Source organism: Equus asinus, chromosome 15 (assembly GCF_041296235.1).
Source record: "Equus asinus isolate D_3611 breed Donkey chromosome 15, EquAss-T2T_v2, whole genome shotgun sequence".
Classification (NCBI taxonomy): domain Eukaryota; kingdom Metazoa; phylum Chordata; class Mammalia; order Perissodactyla; family Equidae; genus Equus; species Equus asinus.
In genome coordinates, this window is record NC_091804.1 from 36,946,309 (window position 1) to 36,971,791 (window position 25,483).

At 50.7% G+C, this 25,483-nt stretch overlaps 1 protein-coding gene across 4 annotated transcripts in view; it reads left to right on the top strand.

Annotated features, from left to right (window-relative positions):
- Positions 1-25,483, top strand: part of EYA2 (EYA transcriptional coactivator and phosphatase 2) — a 251,292-nt gene that overhangs the window by 127,371 nt on the left and 98,438 nt on the right. For all 4 annotated transcript variants that reach the window (XM_070486023.1, XM_070486022.1, XM_070486026.1 and 1 more), the window contains exons 6-7: positions 23,220-23,287; positions 25,154-25,331. In XM_070486023.1, coding sequence (XP_070342124.1) covers positions 23,220-23,287; positions 25,154-25,331 — 246 coding nt within the window. The remainder of the gene's footprint in view (positions 1-23,219; positions 23,288-25,153; positions 25,332-25,483) is intronic.

Sequence of the window (25,483 nt, forward strand, 5' to 3'; positions counted from 1 at the left end):
CTGGATGCATTAGCCACCCCCGCTGCTGGAGCAGGACAAGGGGCTCAGCTGCCACCCTCCCCTGGGAGTTGGAATTCTGTGCACAAACCCGCTTTCCGTTCTCCAGTGTTTAAAGGACCCTCCGATTCTCAGGAAATCCAGAAACTTTGGCAACTCCAACTTACCAGAAAACCCCCTCCCCAAGCCCTGTCCTTCCATGATAAACTAAGCTTTCTGGGTGGTTAACTCATGCACGTGGTACAGAGCAGCAGTTACGTCCTCCTCCCGTGTCCTGCAGCCTCCACGACTCTCCGCGGAAGCAGCCCTGTCCCCGGTTGCTGGTGTCCTTCCCGAGAGTCTGTGCTTGTCTGAGCGTATGTGTACACTCGACACTGTTTACTTAAATGGTAAAAACCCGACCCCCAAACTACCAGGACTCCTAGCCTTCAGCTGCTGCCGGCGGCCGCTCCGCTCCACTCTTCCCATCACAGGTGCAGCGTCAGGTTCTGGATTCTGTCAGAGACCCGGGCCCGTCGGGGACGCCATCAGTGAATTTCCTTCAGTAACCAGCTGCGGCCTCGTCGGCCTCAGTGGGAAGGCGTGCGGGAATCAATTAGTGATGTCTGCCGTGGCCAAGGGAGCGGATGGGCGGGGTGGGTGCTGCAGACTTTCCTCCCTGGGTTTAGAAGGTGTCTCCCGAACTCCGGGCCCTCAACTATCTTATTCACAATTTTGTCACATCTAAGTACCACCTGTACTATTATTTGATTTCTTTTTTTAAATCTCCAGGCTTCTTTTGGCTTAAAATAAATCCATTTTTAAAAAGGCAAATTTATAGCGCTGCCTTTAGTGGAAAGCCGGCATTGTTTGCCATAAATGGAAAGAATTGGTAAAAATAAACTCGTTGGAAATAAAACAGTATTATTAAACTCTTCCCAAGGCTGCAAACCTGAAGCCAGGGCTCTCTCAGCTAAAAAGAGAGACGAGCGAGTGTTAGAGATTTTCTCCCGGGCCCAGGAATAATCACTACACACTGAATATTCACTGTGTCCAGGGGCTGCCTCATTAGATGCTCGCAGCTGCCGTATAGTACAGAAATTATTATCACGTCCATTTTATAGAGCAGGAAACTGAGGCACAGAGAGGGCGGATCCTGTGTTCAAGGTCGCTCAGCTAATGAGCAGGGAAGCCAGGATTTGGATGCAAGCTGTCTAGCTCCAGAGTCCAGGCTTTTAACCTCTGAGCAAGGCTGCCTATGAGATAGGTTGAAAGAGTCATTTAAAATTGTCCTTTGAACCACCACTGGGAATTTCTGTCCCACTCTGGGACCCCTGGACTAGTAGAAAAAGCAAAACTAGATTAGGATGTAAGTCTGGATTCTAATCTTGTCTCTGTTACAAGATCATCTGTGGCTGTGGTCATTCAGTCTCTGATCCTCGGTTTCCCCATCTGTAAGGTACAGGAGTTGGGCTGTATTTGAGTTTCTAGAGGGCAGGAACCGTCCCTTATCTCGCAGGACCTATGACATCTGGGACACATTATCTGTTAGAGCTCATCCAGTCCCAGGCAACAGAAAACCTGGTGTCCTGGCTTCCCTCTAGCTTTCATCCTAATATTCACAAGATGGCTGCTTCACCTCCAGCCCTTACCTCCATATTCCAGGCAGAAAGAAGAATCAGGAAGGAGCAATGCCGTGATCAGGAAAGCTAAAGTTTTCAGGTTTTGTTTGATTGAGTGGATTTGTGTCCTGTGGCCACCCTTGGCTTGAGAGGAGACTAGAGAAGTGATTCTTTTTAGTGGTTGCTTTGCTGTGGATTCTCTTAAGAATGGGGAGGAAATGGATATTGGGTGGGCAGCCATCAGACAACTCTAAATACTTGAAGAAGGAAAGGGGAGCAGGCTCATCGCTCAGACCCCTTGCAGCTGTGCAGAGCTGTGATGAAAGAACATTCATCCTCGCCTCCCGTGCAGAGCTCAGTGCCCAAAAGCTCGAATGTTCTGTTTTTCCATAAAAGGGCTTCTCTGTGAACCTCTACATGACGGGGCCACTTTTGTTTTTACTGGCAGACTGGCTCCAGGGGAATGAGAGTTCACCGCGGGGCAGATGGAGATTTGAAATCTGCAGGAGGCGCAGGCAGGGAGCCCTCGCGAAGGGAAGGTTTGAAGAGGGGAAGGCAAACCTTCAGCCTGGAAGGTCACGCAGAAGTCGTTATGTGTCAGGTGCCTGCCAGCTGCAGCCGAGGGCAGGATGTGGCCTTGGGGCCCGGTTACCTCTCCCTGGTTCCCCGGTCCTGAGCGTGGACCCCATTTCTCGCCACAGTGGCCCACCGGCACCCTTCCGATGCTGTGTTCGTAAGGCGGTGTTTCTCCTTTCCTTTATGACCTGGCCTGACTTAGCATTTTTCCCATCACTTTCCAGCTGGGCGGCCTTAGACAAGTTTCTTAACCTCTCTGTTCCACAGCCTCCTCATCTGCGTCGTGGGCTGAGAATAATTCCCACTCCGTAGCATTGTTATCAGGTTAAATGAGTTAAACATATGAAGCTCACAGGCTTTCCTGGTGCATGATGAGCTCTCCCTTCAGGTTCTTGTATCATTGTCATCATTGTCCCACATGAGGGGGTGGACAGAAGTTGACACCTTCCCAAACAACGTTGGGTGGGTTTGGGGTAATTATCTCCTTTTTGCCGTGGTCGGGAGGAAAAGTTCAATGTGATGAGGTTTCTAGATCCCGATGAAGTTATCCCAGAACATCTTTAACCACAGGCCTCAATCCGTGTTTTGGAGGGAGGGCGTGGGGGGTGTCCATGGCCCCCGTTGGTGTGGAGCAGCGCTGGGCACCAGGGATCAGCACAGCCCTTCCCGTCGCCTCTGCTTGTGGTTTCACACGACTCCGGGGCGCCCTTCCCGTCAGAGTCATCATAGACCGGCCTCGTCATCAGGACGGTTTTCAACAGGTGGCGCTCAGGTGTCAAGAAGGCGATGGCTTCTTCCAACGGGGCTGCTTTTCGTCCGCTCGCGCCCACGCGTCCAGGAGCCGCGGGGCCCACCAACACTCCCTGCGTTTATTCGTTCATTCAGTGAGCGTTTGTTGACACCTGTGGGATGCTGGGCATTGTTCCAGGTGCTTGAGATGCATCAGGGAAGAAAATAGACAAGACTCCACTTTTGTGGTGGGAGAGACAGACAGCCAGCAACAGAGGTGATGGAATGAATAAGCACGTCGTGCTGTGGGGTGGTAAACGCGATGCACGAAGAACAAACCAGCGTCCTCAGGAGGCCTGGGGCGAGGTGGTGGGATGGCAGGTTGCACCTTTGGTGGGCGGTCAGGTGAGGTCTTTGCTGAGAAGGAGGCACTGAGCCGCTGGTCCCTTCAGCCACCGAGTATCTGCAGAACTCTGTTATGCCAGTTCTTTCAGTCGCTCACTCAGCGAGCGTTTATTGAGGGCGTGCTGTGCCCCAGACACCGTGCCGGGTGCTCGACTAACAGTCGCTCATTTGCTCCCACGGAAACCCCGTGAGATAAGTACTCATATTTCTCCCATTTTGTAAATGAGCAAATCCAGTCCCAGAGAGGTCAAGTGACCTGCCCAAGGCCACACAGCCAGGAGTGGCAGAAGCTGCTTCTGAAGCCAGGTCTGAGAAGCTGTGTGTACACGTCCGACCACTTCAGTGTACTCGACAGACACTCCCACTAAGCACATCCCTGCCATTGGGATCGTTGCTGTGAAGGACGAGCACAGGGCCCTTTGAGGAGCAGTGACTGGGCCTGGGGAAATGCAAAGAAAAATGGAACAGTTCCTGCATATGGATTGGCTATTGCTGTGTAACAAACAGCCCCAAACTTAGTGGCTTAAGACAGCAACAATGTATGACTTCTCAGGGTTTCTTGGGTTGGCTGGGCTCAGCTGAGTGGCTTTTCTGCTCTTCCTGGTGATCCCTCGGGTCCCTCCCGAACCACATTCAGCCGAGATGTCCGGGAGGGCCATGCTCGCTCGTCTGGCGGTTGGCACTGCCATAGGCTGAGCGCCTTGATCCTCCTCCACGTGGCCGCCCCTCCGCCAGGTGTCCAGCCGGCTTCCTTACATCGGGGCGGCTGGGCACCAAGAAGAAGAAGGCGGAAACTGCCAGCTCTGTCAAGGCCTGAACTTGGAAGTTCCGGAACATCACTTCTGCCACGTATTGTTATTGGTCGGAGCGAGTCACGAGGCCAGCCCAGATTCAGGGAGAAGGGGAAGCTCCCCCAGGTGGGGGAGCATCCACATGCAGGGGTCGGAGGAACTCCTGGCAGCTGTGTCTGAGGGCAGCCTACCACATTCTGCCTTAAAAACTGCTCGCAGGTTTCCAGAGTAGCTGCAGGGCAGTGTTCCCGTCAATTTGTCGCTGGAAGGAACTTTCGTCTGGGGCTGCCCCGTCCTTTTCCTCAACATCTTTTCCTGGACAGCCACATAAGCAATGGAATTGCCATAGAACCAGGAGCCCTTTTCTCAGGAATTGGCAGGGCCCGGCCTTTGAGCACGTTGTTTGGCATCTCTGGTGTGTGAGGATTTGCGAATTTAAGGGGTGTGCTCAGCTGCTGGAACAGAGATCACAATTGACATAGGTTCAAAGGGACAGCGGTTCGTTTCCCTCTTACGTGACAGTCTGGGTACGAGCAGCTCTGCACAGTGAGGGACCCAGGCCCCTTCCATCTTGTTCTTCCACGATCCCTCATTGCTGCCCTCATCCCCATGCCCCAGGACGGCTGAGGCCAGGCCTAGTCCAGGCGGAGGGAAGGGGGAAGTGGGGGTCACACCTTCCTCTTAAGGACACATCCCTGACGTTGCAAACCACCCATCATCTCAGGTGATGTTGGCCGGATCTAAGACGCTCGACCACACTTAGCTACAGGCCAAGCTGGGAGATGCAGTGTTTGAGACCACGGCCCAGCTCAGACCTGCGAGCTTTGTTACTGTGAGCGAGAAGGAAAGAACAGACGCTGGGGGCAGCTGTCCGGCTCTGCCCCGCATGGTGATGAGGGGAACCAGCAGATGGACATGCCCGGGGATGACGGTGACCGAGTCTGCCGTGATCTCTGCACAGAGCACTTGGCCACAGGCCGCCCTCTGGAGCTCCCAGCCCTCTGGGTGTAAGCATCCAGTGTGCGGGGAGCCTCGTGGTGGGGGTGGACTGGCTCCACGTCCTCCCAGCTAAGCGTGAAGTTAGTGCAGATCTGCTTTTTCTGGACCAGTCCTTTCATCTGCTCACAGCGTGTCGCCAAGTGGCTGCAACCACAAACCGGCCAGCCCACGGCCAGCTCTGGGCCAGGTTTGTCACTATAAAATGTGCCGCTGCTTAAGTGCAGGCTGTTCAAGTGAGTTCAAGAGTTCAGCAGCTTGGTGTGTTCCTGGGGGAGGTTCCAACAGATTGAAGCTGCTTCGTGGAGAAACGGACCAAGCACAGGCTCTTCCTGGAGCTAGCTTGCCGCTTACCAGCTGTGCAACCTTACACATGTTCCTTAACTTCTCTGAGCTTCAGTTTCCTTATTTTTAAGATGGTCAGGGTGGGGTATGATATCTGTCCCCTGACCCCAGGCTATTGTGAAGGCAAAACTGAAATAGTATCAGGGCAGCTTGTCCATTTTCTAAAATTTATTTTGTGTATTTCTCAAAAAGTGTGATTTGTCTCTTTTCGAAGCTTAGATGTTCTACTTAATCCCCTTGAATATCCACTTAGACTGTAAGACCCTTAAGGGCAGGGAGTGTCTTATTCTCCATGATATCCTCAGTGAGGGAGTAATTAGAAGCATGCATGTGTGAATGAGTGAATGGATGAATTAGTGATACGAGGCTCCTGTGGGATGGGGTGGGTTGGGGCACAGCAAATGCAGATGCTATGGGAGCAGGCAGGCTGCCCAAGTGCATAAAGTGGGCTGAGCCTGAGAAGAATTGGCTGGCCCTGCTGTATTTTTCTCTTTCTTACTTTTGGTAGAAACATAGTGCTGTGTTAGCATCCTCTGGTGCTGTAACAAAGTACCACAAACTTAGTGCTTAAAGCAACACAGATTCCTTATTTTGTAGTTCCGGAGGTCAGAATTCTAAAATCAGGGTGTCGGCAGGGCCGCATTCCTTCTGGAGGCTCCAGGCCAGCATCCCTTCTGTTGCCTTTTCCAGCTTCTAGAGGCTGCCCGCATTCCTTGGCTTGCGGCCTGTTCCTCCACCTTCAAAGCACATCGCTCCAGCTTCTGCTTCCAGGTCTCATCGCCTCTCTCACGCTGACCCTCCTGCCTCCCTCCTGTTAAGACCCCATGATCACATTGAGCCCATTTGAATATCCAAGATAATCTCCCCGTCTCAAGATCTTTACCCTAATCACGTCTGAAAAGTCCCTTTTGCCATGTAGAGTAACATAGTCACAAGCTCTGGGGAGGAGGACATAGACATCTTTAGGGGCCATAATTCAGCCAACCAGATACACAGAGACATTTTTTAACTGTAAGAAAGATATCAGGCCTACGATGATAGGATTAATCCTCAGCATTGGGGAGACAATAAGGAGGGGTGGGGAGTGTGGTCACATGGAGAGCACGTGCTCCATGCAAAAGGGGCAGCCGCTACTCATTTCTAGTGTATGACTGCATGTGAGAAAGTGGGTCCAGTTTTCCAGAGCTTCCCTCACTTCTTTGTTCAAATAGAAGCCCCCAATCTGGATTTTTGTGTGAAATTATTAAATTTTGTTAGTTTTAAAAATGCTATGCAGCAGTTCCCTGGCAGATGTATGAAATGTACCAGGTCGAGATGCTGTAAGAGGAAACCGAATTACTGTACATATTTCACCTCATTCTCTTCATCAAAAGAGAAATAAATAGCAGAAGTGAGAGCAATGAGAATCATGATATTAACAGTGGTTGACACGAGTTCCGGCGTTTCTGAGGACCTGATACGGTTCTCAGCACATTCCGTGTATTTATTCATCCGATTCTCACAATGCCCCTGTAAGGTGGGTGCTATTTTTAATGCCCATTTTACAGACGGAGAGATTGAGGCACGGAGAGTTAAGTAACTTGCACGGGGTCGTGTAGCCAGTAAGTAGCAGATTCGAACTCCATCAGTCAGAATCTATGTTCTTTTTCTTTTTTCAACTTTTTAAAGTAAGTTTAGAGTTAGAGAAAAGTTCCAAAGACAGAGAGTTCCCATGCACCCTTCACCCACCTTCCCCTAATGTGACATCTTACCGAACTGCCGTGCAGAGACCAAAACCAGGAGATGAACCTTGCGCCATGCTGGTAACTGAACCACAGACCTATCCGAAATTCGCCAGTTTTTCTACAAACGTCCATTTTCTGTTCGTCATCCCACATTGCATTTAGTTGTTGTCCCTCTTCTGGTTTTGGGTCTGTGACAGACCCCAAGTCTTTCATGACCTTGACACTGGTCAAGCATTTGGTCAAACGTCCCTCAATTTGGGTTTGTCTGATGTTTGCTCGTGATTAGATTGAGGTTGTGCATTTGGGGCAAGGAGACCACACAAGTGATGTCGTGTCCTCAGTGCCTCTGATCAGGGGCTGCATGGCCTCGGTGTGTCTTATTACCGTGCCATTAACCTTGATCAGCAGAGTCCACGCCCTATAACCCCTGCGTTTAAATGCATTCCTTGTGCAGAGAGAGGAGAAAATGAAAACACAGAATATTCAGGATGCGTCGGCCGGCTTCACCTGTCCCTTGGGCTGAGCTGATACATAGGATGTGCTTTGCAAATGTGGATGGCCCTCCGAGTTTTAAGACAGGCTTAAAAACACCCGCTAGTGCCGGTGGGAGCAGGGACGAACAACACCCGAGTTCTGGGACTTTGGGATCATTTGAGCTGCAGAGATTGGAAGAGCGGGCCGGAGAAGGGCAAATAAATCCAGCCGAGATGAAAGGCGAGGGCCGCAGCTGCTCAGACCATCAAATCTTTAAAAGCAACGTGAGGTTTCAGGGCGAGGGGTGAGTTATGGCTCTTAGGACCCAGGACAAGACGGCTTTGATCTAAACGTGGGAGACATCTTAAGGGAAGCTGTGGCCTTTGCCTAAGTTATTCCAGGGGTGCATTAGGGGGACCCGGTTGGAATTTACAGGTCTGCACAAGGAACCTTACTGCTAATGGCAAACACTTGAACCAGGCAGCTTTGTAAGCAGAGGAGCGGAGTTGACGTTGGAGGGAACCGGCCGGCGCTCCTGCGAGGACCTGACGGGGAGGCACGTTTTATGAGGCTCTTTGCCCGTCATGCCGGACAGATGAGGATTTGCGATCTTAGGAGGCGGTCAGGGATTGCCGTGGGAGGTCATTTCGGTGCGCACTTGACCTCTCTATTTGAAAAAGTATCAATTTGGAGAAGGCTGTCTTTACTGGCAGGAAACTTTAGACCAGAGGCCTTCCCGTGGCTTTTTGGACGGCCACCCTGTCGCAAACCAGATGTTGGCCTCTGTTTGCCCCAGGGCGAGCCCCTGGCCTCCAGCGGGCTTTCTCCTCCGTGCCGAGCCAGCTGCCAGGGAGTTGTATGAGTGCCTTCTGCAGGGCCTCGCCGTTGCCACACAGCCTCGGTGCCTGCGGCTGGCGTCGCAAACCTGGTCCAGTCAGCCCAGCCGCAGGAACAACACGCAGGGGTCACGGTGAGGAGGAGGCGGACAAGGGTTTTCAGCCGGGGTAAATCCAAACCCCGCTGAAGCTATTAATGACCCTTCCAATGGGAGGGAAACTCCAGCAGGTGGGAGCTGGAAGAGCACTGAGATGAACAACACAGGCCCTGCAGTCAGACAGTCCTGGGTTCAGATCCCGGCTCTGCCACGTAGGACTCTGAGTTGCAGGTTGCAAGTTTCTTAACCTCTGTAGCTTCGATCTCTCACCTCCCACAAGTGTTACTGAAATGTGGAGCTTTCCCTGGCCACCCGCCTGCACCCCGCCTTCCCTCGCCCCCGCTCTCACCGTCTGACACGTTATCTTACACACTTACTCACTTTTAGCCCTCCCCGCTACCATGCCGGCTCCACCGAGGCAGTGGTTTCCGTCGTCTTGTCCATTGCTGTGTCCTCAGTGCTCAGGACAGACTGGCACATCCTAGGTGCCCAGACAACGTTGGTGAGATGATTGAAAAGGGGTCACCCTAGGGCTGCTCTGTTCTTGTTCCCCCTTGTCGGGCGGGAGGTAAACCGGAAAACCAAGGAAAGGGGCTTCGCGGAGCTCCCAGCGCGTGGTACGTGCTCAACGGTCAGAAACTGTCATCAAGGTCAGTTCACTCCCTTTTTAATTTATTCACTCAGTGAATAGCTATCGAATGTTTGCTACTGCCAGGTACCGTACTGGAAGCTGGAGATAGTGCCAAGAACGAGACAGACATTCTTTTTTGTTTCCAAAAATTATTTCCAGAGAGCCACGTGCTGCCTACTCTTCTAGAAACTGAGCAGAAACTGAAGAAAAAACAAAGTCCCCGCTCTCAAGGAGCCACATCCTATTGGGAATGAGAAACAATAATGTGTATCTCACACATAAGATGATTTCCGGGGGTGGACGTGCTACCAGCAGAAAAAAGTCAAAACCCGGGTAGAGTATAAGGTGGGGCTAGAGGGGGCTGGGGGCCACTTTAGCTGGACTGGTCAGGGGCGTTCCCTCTGAGCTGAGACCGACTGAGGAGCAGCCAGCTGGGGGAGGGGTCAGGGCCTCCCGCTGTGGTCCCCAGTCTCACAGCATCACCACCACCTGGGAGAATGAGAGAAATCTCAGGCCTCGCCCGGAACCTGCGTAATGTGCTTTTTAACAGGATTTCCAGATGATTCCTGTGCCCACTAATGTTTGAGAAATGCCGGGCTACCAGAGGGTATTCCAGCCAGAGGGAGGAGCAAACGCAGAGGATGCTCTCGACGGCCAGGTGGCTGGAGGGAGGGGAGAGGGGTATCTTGGTTTGCTAGGGCCGCTGTAACAGGTACCACAAGCTGGGTTGTTTGGAACAGCAGAAATTTACTCCCTCACAGTTCTGAGGGCCAGAAGTCCAAAGGCAAGGTGTCTGCAGGGCTGGCTCCTTCTGGAGGCTCCAAGGGAACATCTGGTCCTCGCCTCTCTCCCAGCTGCTGGTGGCGGCCAGCAATCCTGGGCGTTCCTTGGTTGTAGACTCGTCGCTCCAGTCTCTGCCTCCATCTTCATGCGGACCTCTTCCCTCTGTGCCCCGATTTCTCTCCTCTTAGGAGGACCGCACTCGTGGATCCGGGCCCACCCTAACCCAGTATGACCCATTTTTAACTTGATTACATCTGCAAAGACCCTGCTTCCAAGTAAGGTCACGTTCATAGAATATATCCTTTTGGGGGACACAGTTCAACCCACACCAAGGCGGAAAGGTGGGGCTCAGTGAAGCCAGAGCGGAGACGGGCCAGCCGGGCCTGTGGACGCAGTGAAGGGTTATAAGTGAGAAGCCAGGGAGGCTGTGACCGACCTGGAAAGGAGCTCTGGGCGGCTGTGAGGACAATGGACTGAACCTGAGGCAGGGTGGCTGCAGGAAAATCAATGAGGAAACCGTGCAGCCCCCGGGCAGGGAGATCCTCGGCAGTAAGAATACAGCCTTTGGTCTTGGGATCCACTGTGACCCCCGATCTGTTTCCACCGCCCTGAGTGAAGAAGTCGCACAGTCAAGCCTTCCCTGTGTTGTATCAGATCACGTCACTCCCCTGCTTAAAAGCCTCTGTCTAGGGCTTCCCATGCAATGAGAGATAAACGCCAGCGCCTTCCTGTGACTCCCTGCCGCCAGGCCCTGCGTGACAGCCCTGAAGCCCTCTCTGATCACATCATAACTTCTGCTACCCCCACCCCGTCCTCTCCATTTCACTCCCACTGGCTTTCTTTCCATTCTTCCCACCTTCGGGCGTTTGCACTTTGCTGTTCCCCAACCTGAAATGCCCTTTCCCCAGATCTCCATGTGGCTGGCTCCTCCCCATCCTTCTGCTCAACTGCCACCTCCTCCAAGAGGCCCTCCAACTTCATCAGTGCTCTGCATAAGTGAAATTAACCAATACCCATGTCTGGTCTCGTGTGATCTCACAGTGGCCTCGCGACCCTGCGCCGTGCCTGTCATCACCTGGCGCCGCTGCCTGGACATCTTTTCATGCCGCACGTGTGGATCCGCGTGGGGTCGCTCTCTCCCCGGCAGCGTTTGTGCCCTCTTTGGCCCCTTCTCCCCCATCTCTGCCCCGGCAGTATTCCGACTCGTGTGGCAGAGACGCAGTGACAGGGCAGCCTGTCTGAAATGGCATTCTCAGGAATGCGGATTGCTTTATTGCCAGTTAAATGTGCTCTATGCTACCTGTGAATGAGGCCATTGTGACATTTAGCAACTGATTTGATCAAACCCAGATGTGGACTGGACTCCACGTGGAGCAAAGATGCAGGGGGACAGGCTCGGGGTGCGTGTTTGGGTTTTTTAAGTCAGCAAAATGGGGAGACTACTCAGCGTCAGCAAGACAGACGTGGGCGCCGCCCTTGCTGGCCTGTGGACCAGGCGTCCTTGTTGGTCTCAGAGCGAGAGCTCAGTCTGGGTCCCCCAGTCCTTTGTTTTCATTTGGGGTCGGCTGTTTGGCCCTATCCAAGTTGTTTTGGTTTTTTTTTTTTTTTAATCTTCCCCGGATATTTTTGTTCCCGTTAATATTTTTTTAAATGGCAGGTCAATGAAACACGAGCATTGTTGACACCTCCGATGGTAATTATTAGCACACAAAGAATAATAACCCCAGCTACCATTTATTCACCGCTCACTCTGTGCTCGGCTCTGCCCTTTACCTGCCTCATCTCGCAGAATCCTTGTAATAAACCAGATCAACTAGGCTTAGTTCCATCTTACAGAGGGGGAAACTCAGGCTCGGAAAGGTCAACCACTTGCCCATAGTCACCAGGCCACATCCTGTGTGGATTCTCTGTTGTCTTCCACTTCTTCCAAGCTCTTAGATCCAACAAGACAGGACCCACCTCTTTCTCAAGGTAGAAACCTTGGCACCTACTGGGCACTCAGCAAAAGTTCATGGAATCGATGAGTGAATGTCTGAATGGAGGAATGCAGGTCGAGGGCGGGGCCAGCCTTGGCCTTCACCTCCTTGTATTCTGGGTGAAGAAAGGAAGCAAAGGCATCAGCCTATGAAGATCTGTGGGCTGTGCGTCTCTGGAACCTGGGCCGTGGTTGGGACCTGAGGGGTGGGGTCTCATTCAGGCTCACCTCTCTCTGCCCACCGGTGGCCTCTCCATCTTCTGCATTGTCTGCGGGCAACTTTTTGTATCAGCCACCAATTACATAGCCAGCCCTTTGGACTTACAGGCCTGGTATATTTTCAGCGCTTTTATTTTAACATTGACATCATTAGGACTTAATTAAGATGAATGAATATGTGCTTTTGAGTGTCGCTGTGGACCCAGAAGAGCAGGTACCCCTGCTGTGGGGAAAGAAGTTGTAAGATGGATTCCAAAGTGGGTGACATGATGAGGGGCAGCTTGTCCGCTGGGCTCATCCGTGAGGCCTTCTTTGCACTGCCTGGGGTGGCCTGTCAGATCCGTGGGGGACAGTGAAGTCGAGTTGGCGGAAAAGAACTGAGGTGGGCGGTGACTTGTGCCATTTGCCACGGCTGCTGGTGGGCGGGCTGCACAGTCGCCGGCAGGGAGCCTGGCCTTGCCCTCTGCTCTGCCACCTCCTAACAGGACCCACTTCCTAGGTTGTGCTGGAGATTAAACAAGATAACGCGTGTAAAATGATGAGCCCTCAGGCAGGTAATAAGGGCTCCATAAATGGAGCTATTACTGTTACTTTATTATTATTTGTCCAACTGCTGATGCCAGGAACTGAGAGGCTTCCAAGGGCCTGGATTAAGTTAAAGCTGAGGTTGGCCCAGGAAAGGGAGGAGAGGTTTTCCGTAGTGACTGTCACCATCTCCTTAAGAGAGGAGGAAATGCCGAGGCCAACGAGCCCCAGAAGGGATGTGCAGAGTCCCCAGGAATCAGAGAAACGTGAATTTAAGACAACAAATGGCTACCACGTTAGTCCTACTAGGAAAGCCAAAATTCGCAAGTGCAATTATGCCAAGTGCTGGTGCGGCCGCAGGGCTGTGGGAACTGTCAGCACGCCGGTGGGACCGTGCACCTGGCAGCCCTGCCGGGAGCTGTCACCCACCCCTTAGGGAAGTTAGGTCTGGATGGCCTCGGCAGCCAGCTGTGCCTCTCCCGGTGAAACATCCTGAGGAAGCTCCACACAGGCCCACAAAGGCACGAGTCCGAGGATGCTCACGGCAGTCTTGTTGTGCATGGAGATGGAGGTATCCCAGGTGGTCTCCTGGAGGAGGGAGCAGGAGAGACATGGAGAACGGCCCTGAGGGAGGGCCGGGCCGCTGCCAGGACGACTGGCGAGACGCACCCAGAGCAATGTGGATGGAGCCCGAGCACTTAATGCTGGGCGAAAAAACTGAGAAACCACATGAGATATAAAGTAATGAAATGTAACAGACAGACACACCCACAGCAACATAGATGGGTCTTAAGAACTTGATACCGGGTGAAAAAAATGAGAAACCTAAGAAACATGACACATCGAATTTACAGAAATTATATACCTGCCCACAAAACACTAGTGCACTTTTTGCAAGAACACATACCAATGAAAGGATGCACGCCAGACACACTAGTTATTGCCTGTGGCTTGATGGGGAGTGAGAGGAAACAAATTTTTAAACCAAGAGAGGTCCGGGTGCACTACTGAGAAAATGTGCCATGAACTGAATTAATTCAACATTAGCCCCTGATGTTTTGCAGGATGAGAAAAAGGGATGCTTTCCATACGAGTTCCCTGACGTTGGTGGAGGCACAGTTCCAGGGACATAAAGAATTCCTCTGTCCTCTGTATAGTAGGCACATATGTCAGTCTGTGAGCTCAGGCAGGTGCAAAAATAGAACGCACTTTATTCTTGGTATTTCAACAAAATTTCTATTCTGAGCCGCCGTTCCCCTGGGCTGGTGGGAAAGTTGCATCTTAGACTTTTAGGGCTTCCCCTACACTCTCCAGAATTTAGGCCGTGCTTCTGGAATCTTACCCAGTGCCAGTGTGTTGTGGGGTCGGGGGCTCATCCGGTCCTCCAGCACTGTGACCCAGGCTGCCCCCGAGTCGCCCACTCTCTCGGTCCGTGAGGCCCCTTCTCATCTGCAGCTCTTCACTGCTGTGTCTGCCACAGCAGAGGCACAGGAATCTTCCACTGTTTTGCCTGTCTAGACGAGAGGTCACAAACTGGAAACCCACAGGCTGCATACACCCTGCACGTGTGTTTTTGTTTTGTCCGACTAATCTGTATTTGTTGCCTACATTTAAAAATCAGGAAATTTCATGTACAAACTCAGATTTCTGGCTTCTCTTGAAAAATCAGAAGCCCTGGATACACTAGACTCATGTTTCTAGGTGACAGAGGTTGGCTGGAGCTGACCAGCGCTGTGTCAGTTAGCAATGTATTTGGCTGCAAGTAACAAAAAGCCCAACTAACATTGGCTTAAACCATAAGGTATTTATTGTGTGTTTGCAAGAAGTCTAGACCCCAAGGTTGATTTGGCAGCTCACATCCTGAGGTGGCTGCTGTAACTTTAGGGTGTTACATCCTCACATGATCCAGGGGCGGAGCCAGCAGGGGAACAAAAGAAAAGTCTTTCCCAGAAGCCCCTTGACCAGAACTAGGTTACATGGCCACCTGGAGCTGCTATGAGGGAAATTGGGAAAGCAAGGAGAGAAGCTGACAAGGAGAAAGGAGTTGGGAATGCCTACTGGGAGCCAAATAGTGTCTGCCACAAACTGCCACTGCCTTAATAGAAATTGTGCATTCCAGTTTGCCTCAATCCCCACCACTCCCTATTGTCCCCCAACACTGAAGCTCTGTGTCAGTTGCCATTTATTGTTGTGGCTGCTCTAGCTTCTCCCTCACCTCCCTCACCTGTTGGACCCATAAGGTTTTGAGCTCAGCCTATCTCAGACTGAGCACACCCGGCCACTTCCAATTCGGGGGTCTTCCTGCTTTCTCAGCAGCTGTGTGTGGATACAGAGACCAGAATCTCTGCCCCATGGCTCCATGTTCATTCTCATTCTCTTTCTCCCCCCGCTCCTTACCCTTCCCTCTTGCCCCACCCCATTTCTCTAGCCAGGAGAATTGCTCCACCCTTAAGAAAATCCCCCTTCCTTCGTATTTCCTATGAAGCCATTTTAGCTACATCAGTCTAATTCTTAGCCCGCCAACGGGAGTCAGTCCATGAACTGTTACTGGCCTGTGATCACATAAATACAGAACCAAGAGTAACAGTGAGAAACTGCCACAGCAATTAGATGTTGCCCCAACATGCAAGCACATGCTCATAGATTTGGCTCATAGTGCAGAGTGTAGACCTCTTCAGGAGTTCTTGAATCACACAGGGAATTGCTTGTGGCATGGGTCACATGCTAGTCATGCGCAGCAAACCACGCCTTTGTCCCCAAAGGGTTAAACATTTTATAACTAGTCCTTCACGGAGAGTTCCAGAAGCATTAGCCTGCACCTCAAATCCTCCAGACTTTGGGGCCTGAACTTTGGCCCACGGGAGCCAGGATAACTCATTTCTGCTATTTCTCCTGCCCACTTGCACATCCCAGCTCAGGGCCCGTGACCTGGCGGTGACTGTCTGGGAGGAGAAATCCCATCGTACATCAAAACGTGGCGGTGACACGCTTGCCTTCCTCCCCTCATCCCGGACGCGCTTTCCTCTTCTCACTGTGATGGCGCGTGAGGAGTCTCCGGTGGGGGAAGGGAGAGTGAAATCGAATCGTCCACCGCGGGCCACCACGGTTTCTAATTGTCTGATCCATCGTGTCAGATCTGCCCTGGGATCCAGCAGGCCGCTCCGCACGGCCCTCTGGATTGCACAGCTGGTGCGGGGCGCGCGGGGTTCTGCGGTGTCGCAGGCGGGCCCCGACCCTTTTATACGATCGTCTCTGGTCCTTGGGCAAACAGGAAGGCTCAGGATTGTGTACAAATACCTGCGCAGTAAACACGTGTGCGTGCCGATTTACACGGAGCGTGTCCCCCCGGCAGACCCCGGTCCTCCTCTTGACGGCGTCATAAAGGAGGATGGGTCTCTTCGAACTGACGGCATTTGAAAGATCCCAAATCTCACCATGTTGTAAGCGGGCGGCCCCTGCGTGCAGGCGCTGTTTTGTGATCTGAGCGAGTGGCGCGTGGTGCCTGGGCAGCCGGGCCAGCTCGTCTTCCCTCGTTGGGGAGAGCCTTCTGCAGGGAATCTCTGCAGCCTGCTTAGATGAAGCCACAATATTTGCCAGCAAAGGGAGAGAAAAAGATGGAAAGGGAGCATGAGGTTGGTGCTGAAAGAGTAGGGACAAAAATTGTTCCCTGAACTCGGTGTGGGGTGGGGGGAATCCCAGAGACGCAGATGCCGTCTCTTCTCTCAGGGCTCAAGGTGTGGCGGGTCCAGAGTTGGGGCAGAGGGAGGGATCCTGATCTTTCTGGAGCTCTCGGGACCCTTCCTTTGCTGTTGTCTGAGAGCCAGGCTGTGAGACAGTCCTGGGAGGCAGCGAGAACAGCAATTTTCTTTTCCTTTTAATTGAGGTAAAATTCACGTAACATAAAATTAACCGTTAACCATTTTGAAGCGTTAGAGTTCAGTGGCGTTTAGTGCATTCACAATATCCTGCAACCTCCACTTCTATCTAATTCAAAACATCTTCCTTCCTCAAAGGGAAACCCCATACCCATTAAGCTGTCACTCCCAATTCCTCCCTCCCCCCACCGCCGGCAACCCCTTATCTACTTTGTGTCTCTATGGACTTGCCTATTCTGTATATTTCATATAAACTATGGAAATGATGCAACATGTGGCCTCTGGTATGTAGCTCCTTTCACTCAGCATGTTTTCGAGACTCACCCATGCTGGAGCACGTATCAGTACTCCCTTCCTTTTTACAGCTGAATACTACTCCGTTGGGTGGATGGGCCACATTTTGTTTATCCTTTCATCACTTGATGGACATCTGGGCTGTTCCACCTTTGGCTGTTGTGAATAGTGCTGCCGTGAATGTGAGTGTGCCAGTTTTTGTTTGAACACTTGTTGTCAGTTCCTTTGGGTATCCTCCCAGGAGTGGAATTGCTGGGCCCTATGGTAGTTCTCCTTAACTTTTTGAGACATCATCAAACTGTTTTCCATGGTGGTTGCACCATTTTGTATTTCCAGCAGCAACGCACAAGGGTTCCAGTTTCTCCACATCCTTGCCAACACTTATTATTTCCCGTTTTGTGTTCTTTGGGGGTTTTTATGGCCAACCTAGGAGATACGAAGGAGCCGCAGATTTCAGCTCAGATGTTGTTGGCGAGTCACGGGGCTGTCCCGACTCGGAGTTTCTGTAGCTGGATGACGCTGTCCCCCTTGGAGCATGGACCAGCAGCATCGAACAAGTCACTACACACAACAGCATCCAATGCTGGGAACGTCTTTCTTGGTACCAATGTCCATCTCCCGGTGCGGTATCACCCACTTCACATGCTCACTGTGGTGAAGGACCAGGAGTTTTCCTTAATTTAGTGTAAAATACAACAAAAATGAATCACTAGAACGTCCTTTCTCAGTGGGGACAATATCACCCAAGGGAGCAAAAACTGGTTTCCAGGAGTGGCGGGGGCAAAAACATCTTACTCTTTCGCTTTTAAGCACAAATATATATAAGTACCTAGAAGATATACAGTATGTCTGAAATATTAACATTTCCTAGGGGAGTGGCAATTAGGGGGAAAGTGTTCAAAAGGATGGGAGGGGGGAGAAGAATGGAAATAATTAAAAAATTTGAGAAAAAAGGAAAATTTTTGAAAGGCGTACAAATGACAAGCTTGATTTTTTGCTATCAGATTCAGTGGACGATGGATGTCCTACCCCCTGGCTCTGGATTTCTGTGTTTCTCTCGTCGTGGATTGGTAATAAACAGTTTGCAGGCAGGCTGCAGTCTGCCACCCACTCTTTGGTAGTGCCACACGAATGCACCGCCACCTTTTGATCCATTGGGAAGTATCTTCCTTCCTGTGTATTCACTTGATTGTGTTCTATCTCTCCTCTCTGAACGTAGGTGTCAGCTCCTTGCTTATGGTAATATCTACAACAGTGCCTGGCGCAGTAATATTTGGTACATCACTAGGAAATGAATTGTTGATGAGTAAATGAATATCCACTTAAAAATTGTTTTATTGAGCCAGGTGTTAAAAGGCTACTTTTACTTAAAACCCAAGAAAACCAAGCAACCAAAAAAAAGATGGCAGTGCTTCGTGAGTCAGGTGACCTGCAGAATAGTGGTATCTTCAATGAGAAAGAAGCATATTTTGTTCTCACCTGGAAGTCCAAACTGATGTGGCGGTTCTGGTCTACAGACATGACAGGGGCCCAGGCTCCTTCTGTCTTGTTGCTCAGCCAGGGGATCCAAGACGGCCCCATGCCTCAGGGAAAGGGGACCCAGCCCTGCCCTTCAGGGCACAACCAGGAAGTTGCACACTTTAATTTACCCCACGTCCCTTGTCTAGAACTCTTCACACCGCCACACCACCCACAGGGGAAGCTGGGTAATATAGTGCTTATTCTAGTCAGCCATGGGCCCGGCTTGAAAGCAGAGATTCTGTTCATATGAGAGGGAAGAGGTGGATGGATGTTGGGGGCCTCCAGCAGGACCTGCCTCCATCACCTTACGAGAGAATGCCTTCCTCCTCTTGTGCTTGTCTTCCCCAACCTTCAGTGGACGTTCCACCAGCCAGACAAGGGCAAGAAGTCAGTGTTTAACATTCCAGCTCGAGGCAGGTCCATTTGCAAAACCCGCCAGAGACCACCTACTGCGGTACAAGATTTCCAGGGCCACGTGCCCCCTTTTGGCCGGGTCCTCTCTGGCATGGGACGGGTCTCCCTGCAGGGGCCCATGACTGCCCTCGGCACACTGCAATGTGTTCAGCTGTCCATTCTTCAGATGACCCTGGGTCACAAAATAAAAACACACTGGAGGCTGTTTTGGAGAAAGGATACCAAGGGATGAGTCTGTGGCCTGTTTGTTTCCAAACCTGCCCTAAGTCGTCACTGAGAAGGTTGACACAAAAGACAAGAGAAATCAGGAGAGAAACACTGCATCCGGGAGTCTTCCTAAGGCAGGCCTGATCCTAAGCTTCACAGGTAGGGTTGCCATGGCAACCAGGACCCAGAAAATGGCCTGGAATGGAATAGGCTGGCCTGGATCTTCTGCTAGATGTGTCTGCACAGGCTCTTGAGGACAGAATGGGATCCCGGCATGCCACAGCAGTGTGGACAAATTCGGTGGTTTCTGGCCCTTAGACAGGCCCCGAGGGAATGGAGATCGGGAGAGAATGCTCAGAGGTGGCCATGTTCCCGGTTCTTGCTTTCTTCACCTGGCTAGCTCCTACTCATCCTTCAGAGATTAGTGTAGATGTCACTTCCTCCAGGAAGCCTTCCCTGGCCCCAACCCCTCCCAGCTATTGTTATAGAACCCCTCGCTGTGCCCCTCGAGCTCCTGGGGAAAGCACATCCTGGCAGCTTCCTTCTCCACCACCTTCCCAGTGCCCAGCCCACACCCCGCACCTGGATAGAGAGATCGTTTATTTTGTAGACTCACTTTGGAACCATTTCACTATTTTCTATAATTATAAAACACATTTGAAAAAGTAATTCCTAAAGTTTGATAGCAAACTGTTATGAACATAACTCTATGTTGAGCTGGCGGCATAACCAGGCAGAGAGAAGAATTTATTTACCCATATTTTCACTCTTTTTTTCTCTTCCTTCCTGCTATTTCAGGATTTCTTTTTTCTCTCTCTCTCTCTGTCCAAGAACTTCCTGGACCCTTTCTTTCGAGGTGGATCTGTGGTGACAGGTTCTCTTCCTTTTCCTTCATTTGAGACTGTCTTGATTTTCCCTTCATTCCTCAAGGATGTTTGCTCTGGATGTGGAATTCTCGGTTGACACACTTGAAAAATGTTATGCCACATCCTTCTGGCCACTAAAAATTGACAGACTTGTTCTCAGATTGATAGGTCAATGCCAAATTTACCCATAGAAGCCAAAACAGTCTTGAAAAAGAGAATTTTTTGGAGAAGTTACACTACGTCATGTCAAAACTCACTGCGAAGCTCCAGTAATCAAGACAGGATGGAATCGGTTTAGGGTCCATACATCAGTGGAACAGACTAGAGAGTCCAGAAATAAACTCTCACATTTATTGTCAGTTAATTTTTGGCAGAGATGCCAAGTAATCCAGTGGAGAGAGGATAAACTTTTTACAGGGGTGCTCGCAGTACTGGATACGAAAAGATTAATTTGGACCTTTACCTCACCCTGTACCCAAAAATTAACTTACAGTAGGTCATAGACCTAAATGTAGCAGTAAAACTATGAAATCTTTAGAAAAAAACATAGGAAAGAATCTCTATGACCTGGGTTAGGCAGCGAAAGTGAGACCCCTGAAAGAAAAAATTGATAACTTAAAAGCTTTTCTGCTTCAAAAGATGCCGTTAAGAAAGTGAAAAGGCAAGCTACAGACTGGGAGGTCATATTTGCATATCATAATCTGATAAAGAACTTGTGTCCAGAATAACAAAGGAACGCTTACAACTCACTAGTAAGAGGACAAACCTAACTTGTCTTAAAAATGGGCAAAAGATTTGACTAGATCTTCATCAAAGAAGATAAATGGCTGATATGCCCATGAAAAGATGCTCACCATAGTCATTAGGGAAATGCTACTTCGAGTCACCATGAGATGCCACTACATACCTGCTAGTCTGGCTGTAATCAGAAAGACTGGAAATACCACGTGCTGGAGAAACTGGAACCCTCGCGCATCGCTAGTGGGGGTGTAAAATGACACAGCCGCTCTGGGAAAGAGTTTGGCCGTTTCTTAAAAAGCAAGACATGCTCTTACCATGTGTTTCCACAATCTTACTTCCAGGGATCAGCCCAAGAGAAAGAAAAGCATATAGCCGCGCAAGGACCTGGACACAAGTGTTTACAGCAGCATTATCCATAGTAGCCAAAAATTGGATGTAGTGCATCTGTACCATGGAATACTATTCAGCAGTAAAAAGAAATGAACTATGGATACACATTACAACAGGCATGGGCTTTTTAAGCGTTATGCTGAAGGAAGGAGGCCAGATCATATGAGTACATTTTGTATGATCCCATTTCTAGGAAATTTCTAGAAAAGGCAAAACTCTAGAATCAGCAACAGGTCAGTGGCTGCCTGACGCTATGGGGCAGTGGGAGTTGACTGCAAATGGCCAGGAAGGAACTTTGGGGATGACAAAAATGTTCTAAAACTCCATTGTGGTGACGGTTGCACAGTTATATCAATTTACTTAAAAAATCATCCAACTGACACTTACACTGGAGGAATTTTATAGTATATAAATTATACCCCGAAAAACAGTTTTAAAGAGAAGCAGCAACAGCAGCATAGAGTTGTGTTGAAAACCCAGACGGGAGCCAGACTGCCTGGGTTCCAGCCCCAGCGTTGTCACTCGCTCTCTGTGTCGCCTTGGGTGCATTACTTAACTTTTCCGTGTCTCGCTTTCCCCACGAAGAGCTCAGAATGGAACCTGACACACTCGAGCTCGCGGCTGTCGTTGCTGTGGCTCCCGCTTCTCTCTGGGTTCCTTTCCCGTGGGCCATCCTCCTGTTTCTCTACCTGCCGCGCTAGTTCCTGCCTCAGGGTCTTTGCACCAGTGACTGTGAATACCCCTCCCCTGGATGTTTCCATCACTGGCTGCTTCTTAGCTTTCATGTCTCAGCCCACCGGTCACCTCAGAGGCCTTCCCAGACCAGCCTATCTTCAACGACACCCACCCACTCATTCGTGTCCTCATTCGAATACTCACTAAATAGCGTTTTCTAGTAATGGTAGTGTTTCTATTCCCATCCCATAGATGGGGCAACTGAAGCTCAGAGGGTAAAGTCATGTTATTCATTTATTCAAAACATAATTATTACCACCTCACACCCCTTAGGACGGCTACTGTCCAAAAAAAGCAGAAAATACGTGTTGACAAGACGTGAAGAAATTGGAACTCTGCTGCACTCTTGGTGGGAGTGTCAAATGGTGCAGTTGCTGTGGAAAACAGTATGATTGTTCCTCAAAAAATTAAAGACAGAATTACCATGTGACCCAGCAATTCTACTTCTGGGTGGATACCCAAAAGAACTGAAAGCAGGGTCGCGAAGAAACATTTATACACCCGTGTGTCCACGGCAGTGTTATTTGCAATAGCCAGAAGGTGGGAGCAACTCACGTGTCCATCAGCAGAGGAGTAAATGAACGGGATGTGGTCTACACTTAGAATGGATCACTATTCAGCCTTAAAAGGAAAGGAATTCTGACACAGGCTACAGCGTGGATGAACCTTGAGGACATTGTGCTGAATGAAATAAGCCCATCTCAAAGGACAACTACTGTATGATTCCACTCATACAAGGCCCCTAGAGCAGCGAAATTCATAGAGACGGAAAGAAGAATGGTGGCTGCCAGGGGCCGGGGGAGGGGGATAGGAGTCAGTGTTTAATGGGTGCACAGTTCCGGTTTTGTGAGGTGAAAAAAGTTCTAGAGATGGATGGTGGGGATGATGCACAGCCATGTGAATGTACTTAATGCCCTGAACTGCACACTTAAAAATGATTAAAATGGGGCTGGCCCAGTAGTGTAGCGGTTAAGTTTGTGTGCTCCACTTTGGGGCCTGGGGTTTGCCGGTTCGGATCCTGGGTGTGGACATGGCACCGCTTGGCATGCCGTGCTGTGGCAGGCGTCCCGTATATAAAGTAGAGGAGGATGGGCACGGATGTTAGCTCAGGGCCAGTCTTCCTCAGCAAAAAGAGGAGGATTGGCAGCAGATGTTAGCTCAGGGCTAATCTTCCTCACCAAAAAAAAGGTTAAAATGGTAAATTTTATGTTATGTACATTTACTACAATTTCTTTAAATAAATAATTTTTTTAAAACATGATTATCGAGTACCAGAAAGTGTTGTGTGCTATCTTGTTTATTTCTCACCACAGTCCTTTGATGAAGGTGTCATTTTGTTCATTATGGAGAGCACTGAGGTTCAGAGACAGCCAGTCAGTCCTCACGACCCCAGCTCTCCACTGCATGCCTGTCCTCCATGCCCCCTCGGACTCTGACACAGCTCACCTGTACCCTGTTCCTCCTTCCGCAGGCACGGCGGGCATCTACCAGGGAGCCAACGGACTGAGCAACGCGGCCGGGTTCGGGAGTGTGCACCAGGTAGGCGTAGCTCCCCGCTGGTTGTTCCCTCCATTCTTTCCTTAAATCAGGGCGCCCAGAGAGCCCACTCGTGCCCACGATCCCCGCCAGAAACCCAGCCTCTTATTCCCTGCGTTTGGAGACTACAGGAGCCAGATTGTGCCAAAGGTCATTGGAAAGACAGAGTGTACAGGCAGAGAAATGAGAATTCCTAGAAGATTTCCAGAAAGACACAGACGGTATCACATGCTCCATCTTGACCTGAGCCCAAGACCCCCATTAATTGTTGACTCTAGAATATGCGAATGCAAAGGCCGTGTGCTTTTCGCCAGGCCCTGAGCTGCTCAAGGGTGCAGATGCATCTTCTGGCCTCTGCATCCCAGAGTCGAGTGCCCGGCGCACAGTGGGGGCTTTACAAGTGTTTTTTCTATAGAACTCAGTCACCTGGAAAGATGAGTAGTGTGATTCTCTTGGTTTCACTTCGAGAGTGAGTTAAGAATTAACCTGCTAAGGGCGTGTGGGGAGCCTGTACTGTTTGTGTACCTTTCCTCTCATTCTCCAGTTATTTCACAGCCAAAGGTTAACCTGCGTTCAGGCTAGCGTTTCAACAAAACTGCCCTGAGGAGGGGGCTTTAGGGATATTTAAAATCTTGAAATATGAGGAATGCACTGTTTCTTCCTCAGTGAGCTGAAGAATCTAAATGAGTGAAACCTTGGAACGTAAGAAAATTGTTTCCTATAAGTTGATATTATTCCAGTGTCTTATATACATAGATAAAATACTTGTAAATGAGACAGTACTTTTTACTGTGTGTTCTTCACCCTGGGTGTCTGTCCTTTTCACCGTAAGAGCTTGTCAAAAACACAGCCTCCCTAAATGCCCCCCCTGGGAATTCCAATTCTGTAGGCCTGGGATGAACTTTCCTGGGTGAACAGGGTGAACAGGAAGCTGGACTTTCCCTGAGTCTCTTGCAAGCTGAGAAGCGCTGGTTTCTGGTGCCGGTGGAGCAGAATACTTGGAACAATGACTGTGTGGGAGAGTGGGAACCTCTCATTGGTTTAAGCACAGCTTGATCAAAGAGGATGGGCGTTCTTCGGTTTATTCTCCAAGATTCCTCATACAAGACTCTGGGTCCCTAGTGCTGTGTGGGTGCTGCGTACTTGCTCCCGTCACGAACCTAAAGCATCATCTAGTCTCCTGGGTACATGCGTGTGGTCTGTATCACTCATCCATTTGTTCATTAATTTATCCAGTATTTATTGAGCTCCTGTAGGTGCCCCACACTTTTCCAGGCACTGGGGATACAACCGTGATCAAGATGGCTCCCATTGGGTCCACCCCCACGTCCCTCAGGGTGCCCCTGCTGACCTCCAGTTGCCAGTCTCTGCGTCCCTGGGCCCAAGGGTGTTTTCCAGAACCAATGATGGCACAGGCAGGATCTGCTGGGGGATTAAAACCCTGAGGGGAGGTGGGCAGCTCTAAACAAAGACTGGCTGGTGTGTAAACACCCCGGCTCGCTTGCCGCTGGACGGATCGTTCTGAGATGTGTGTTTTATCCGATCCCAGCATTTGCCCAGTAGAAGTCAGCCCCAGTCCCCACTCAGAGGCCCCCGTACCGGCTGCCCTCCCTTCTTCCCTTCACTGTCTCCCTTCCCCAAGCCCCAGCGGGTGCCCCCTTTCCTCGCAAATGTGCTACTTGTGCTTGAATCCTTGCCTCAGGTCTGGGGGAAGTCCCTGCCCTCATACAGCTTTTATTCTAATGCGAGAGAGACTCAGAGACCCACCCCACGAGGCCCCTTGCCCTCATCTGCCTGTGGCTGGGCCCACTGAAGGCCCAGGTCCAGACAGCCTGCCTCACTCACCACCGTGTGTCTGTCCCTTTCCAGGACTATCCTTCCTACCCCGGCTTCCCCCAGAGCCAGTACTCCCAGTATTACAGCTCATCCTACAGCCCTCCGTACGTCCCAGCCAGCAGCATCTGCCCGTCCCCCCTCTCCACGTCCACCTATGTTCTCCAGGAGGCATCTCACAACGTCCCCAGCCAGAGTTCTGAGCCACTTGCCGGTACGTACACTCACTGTCATTTGGTCATTCGTCCCTGTGGTCTGAGCTCTTATACGAAGGATGGTTGGGACATGGGTCCCTATTGTGATGAAATGGTCGCCCAAGGGCTAAATCCAGCCCTCAGACAGGTTTTCATGGCCTTTCTGTGTGTG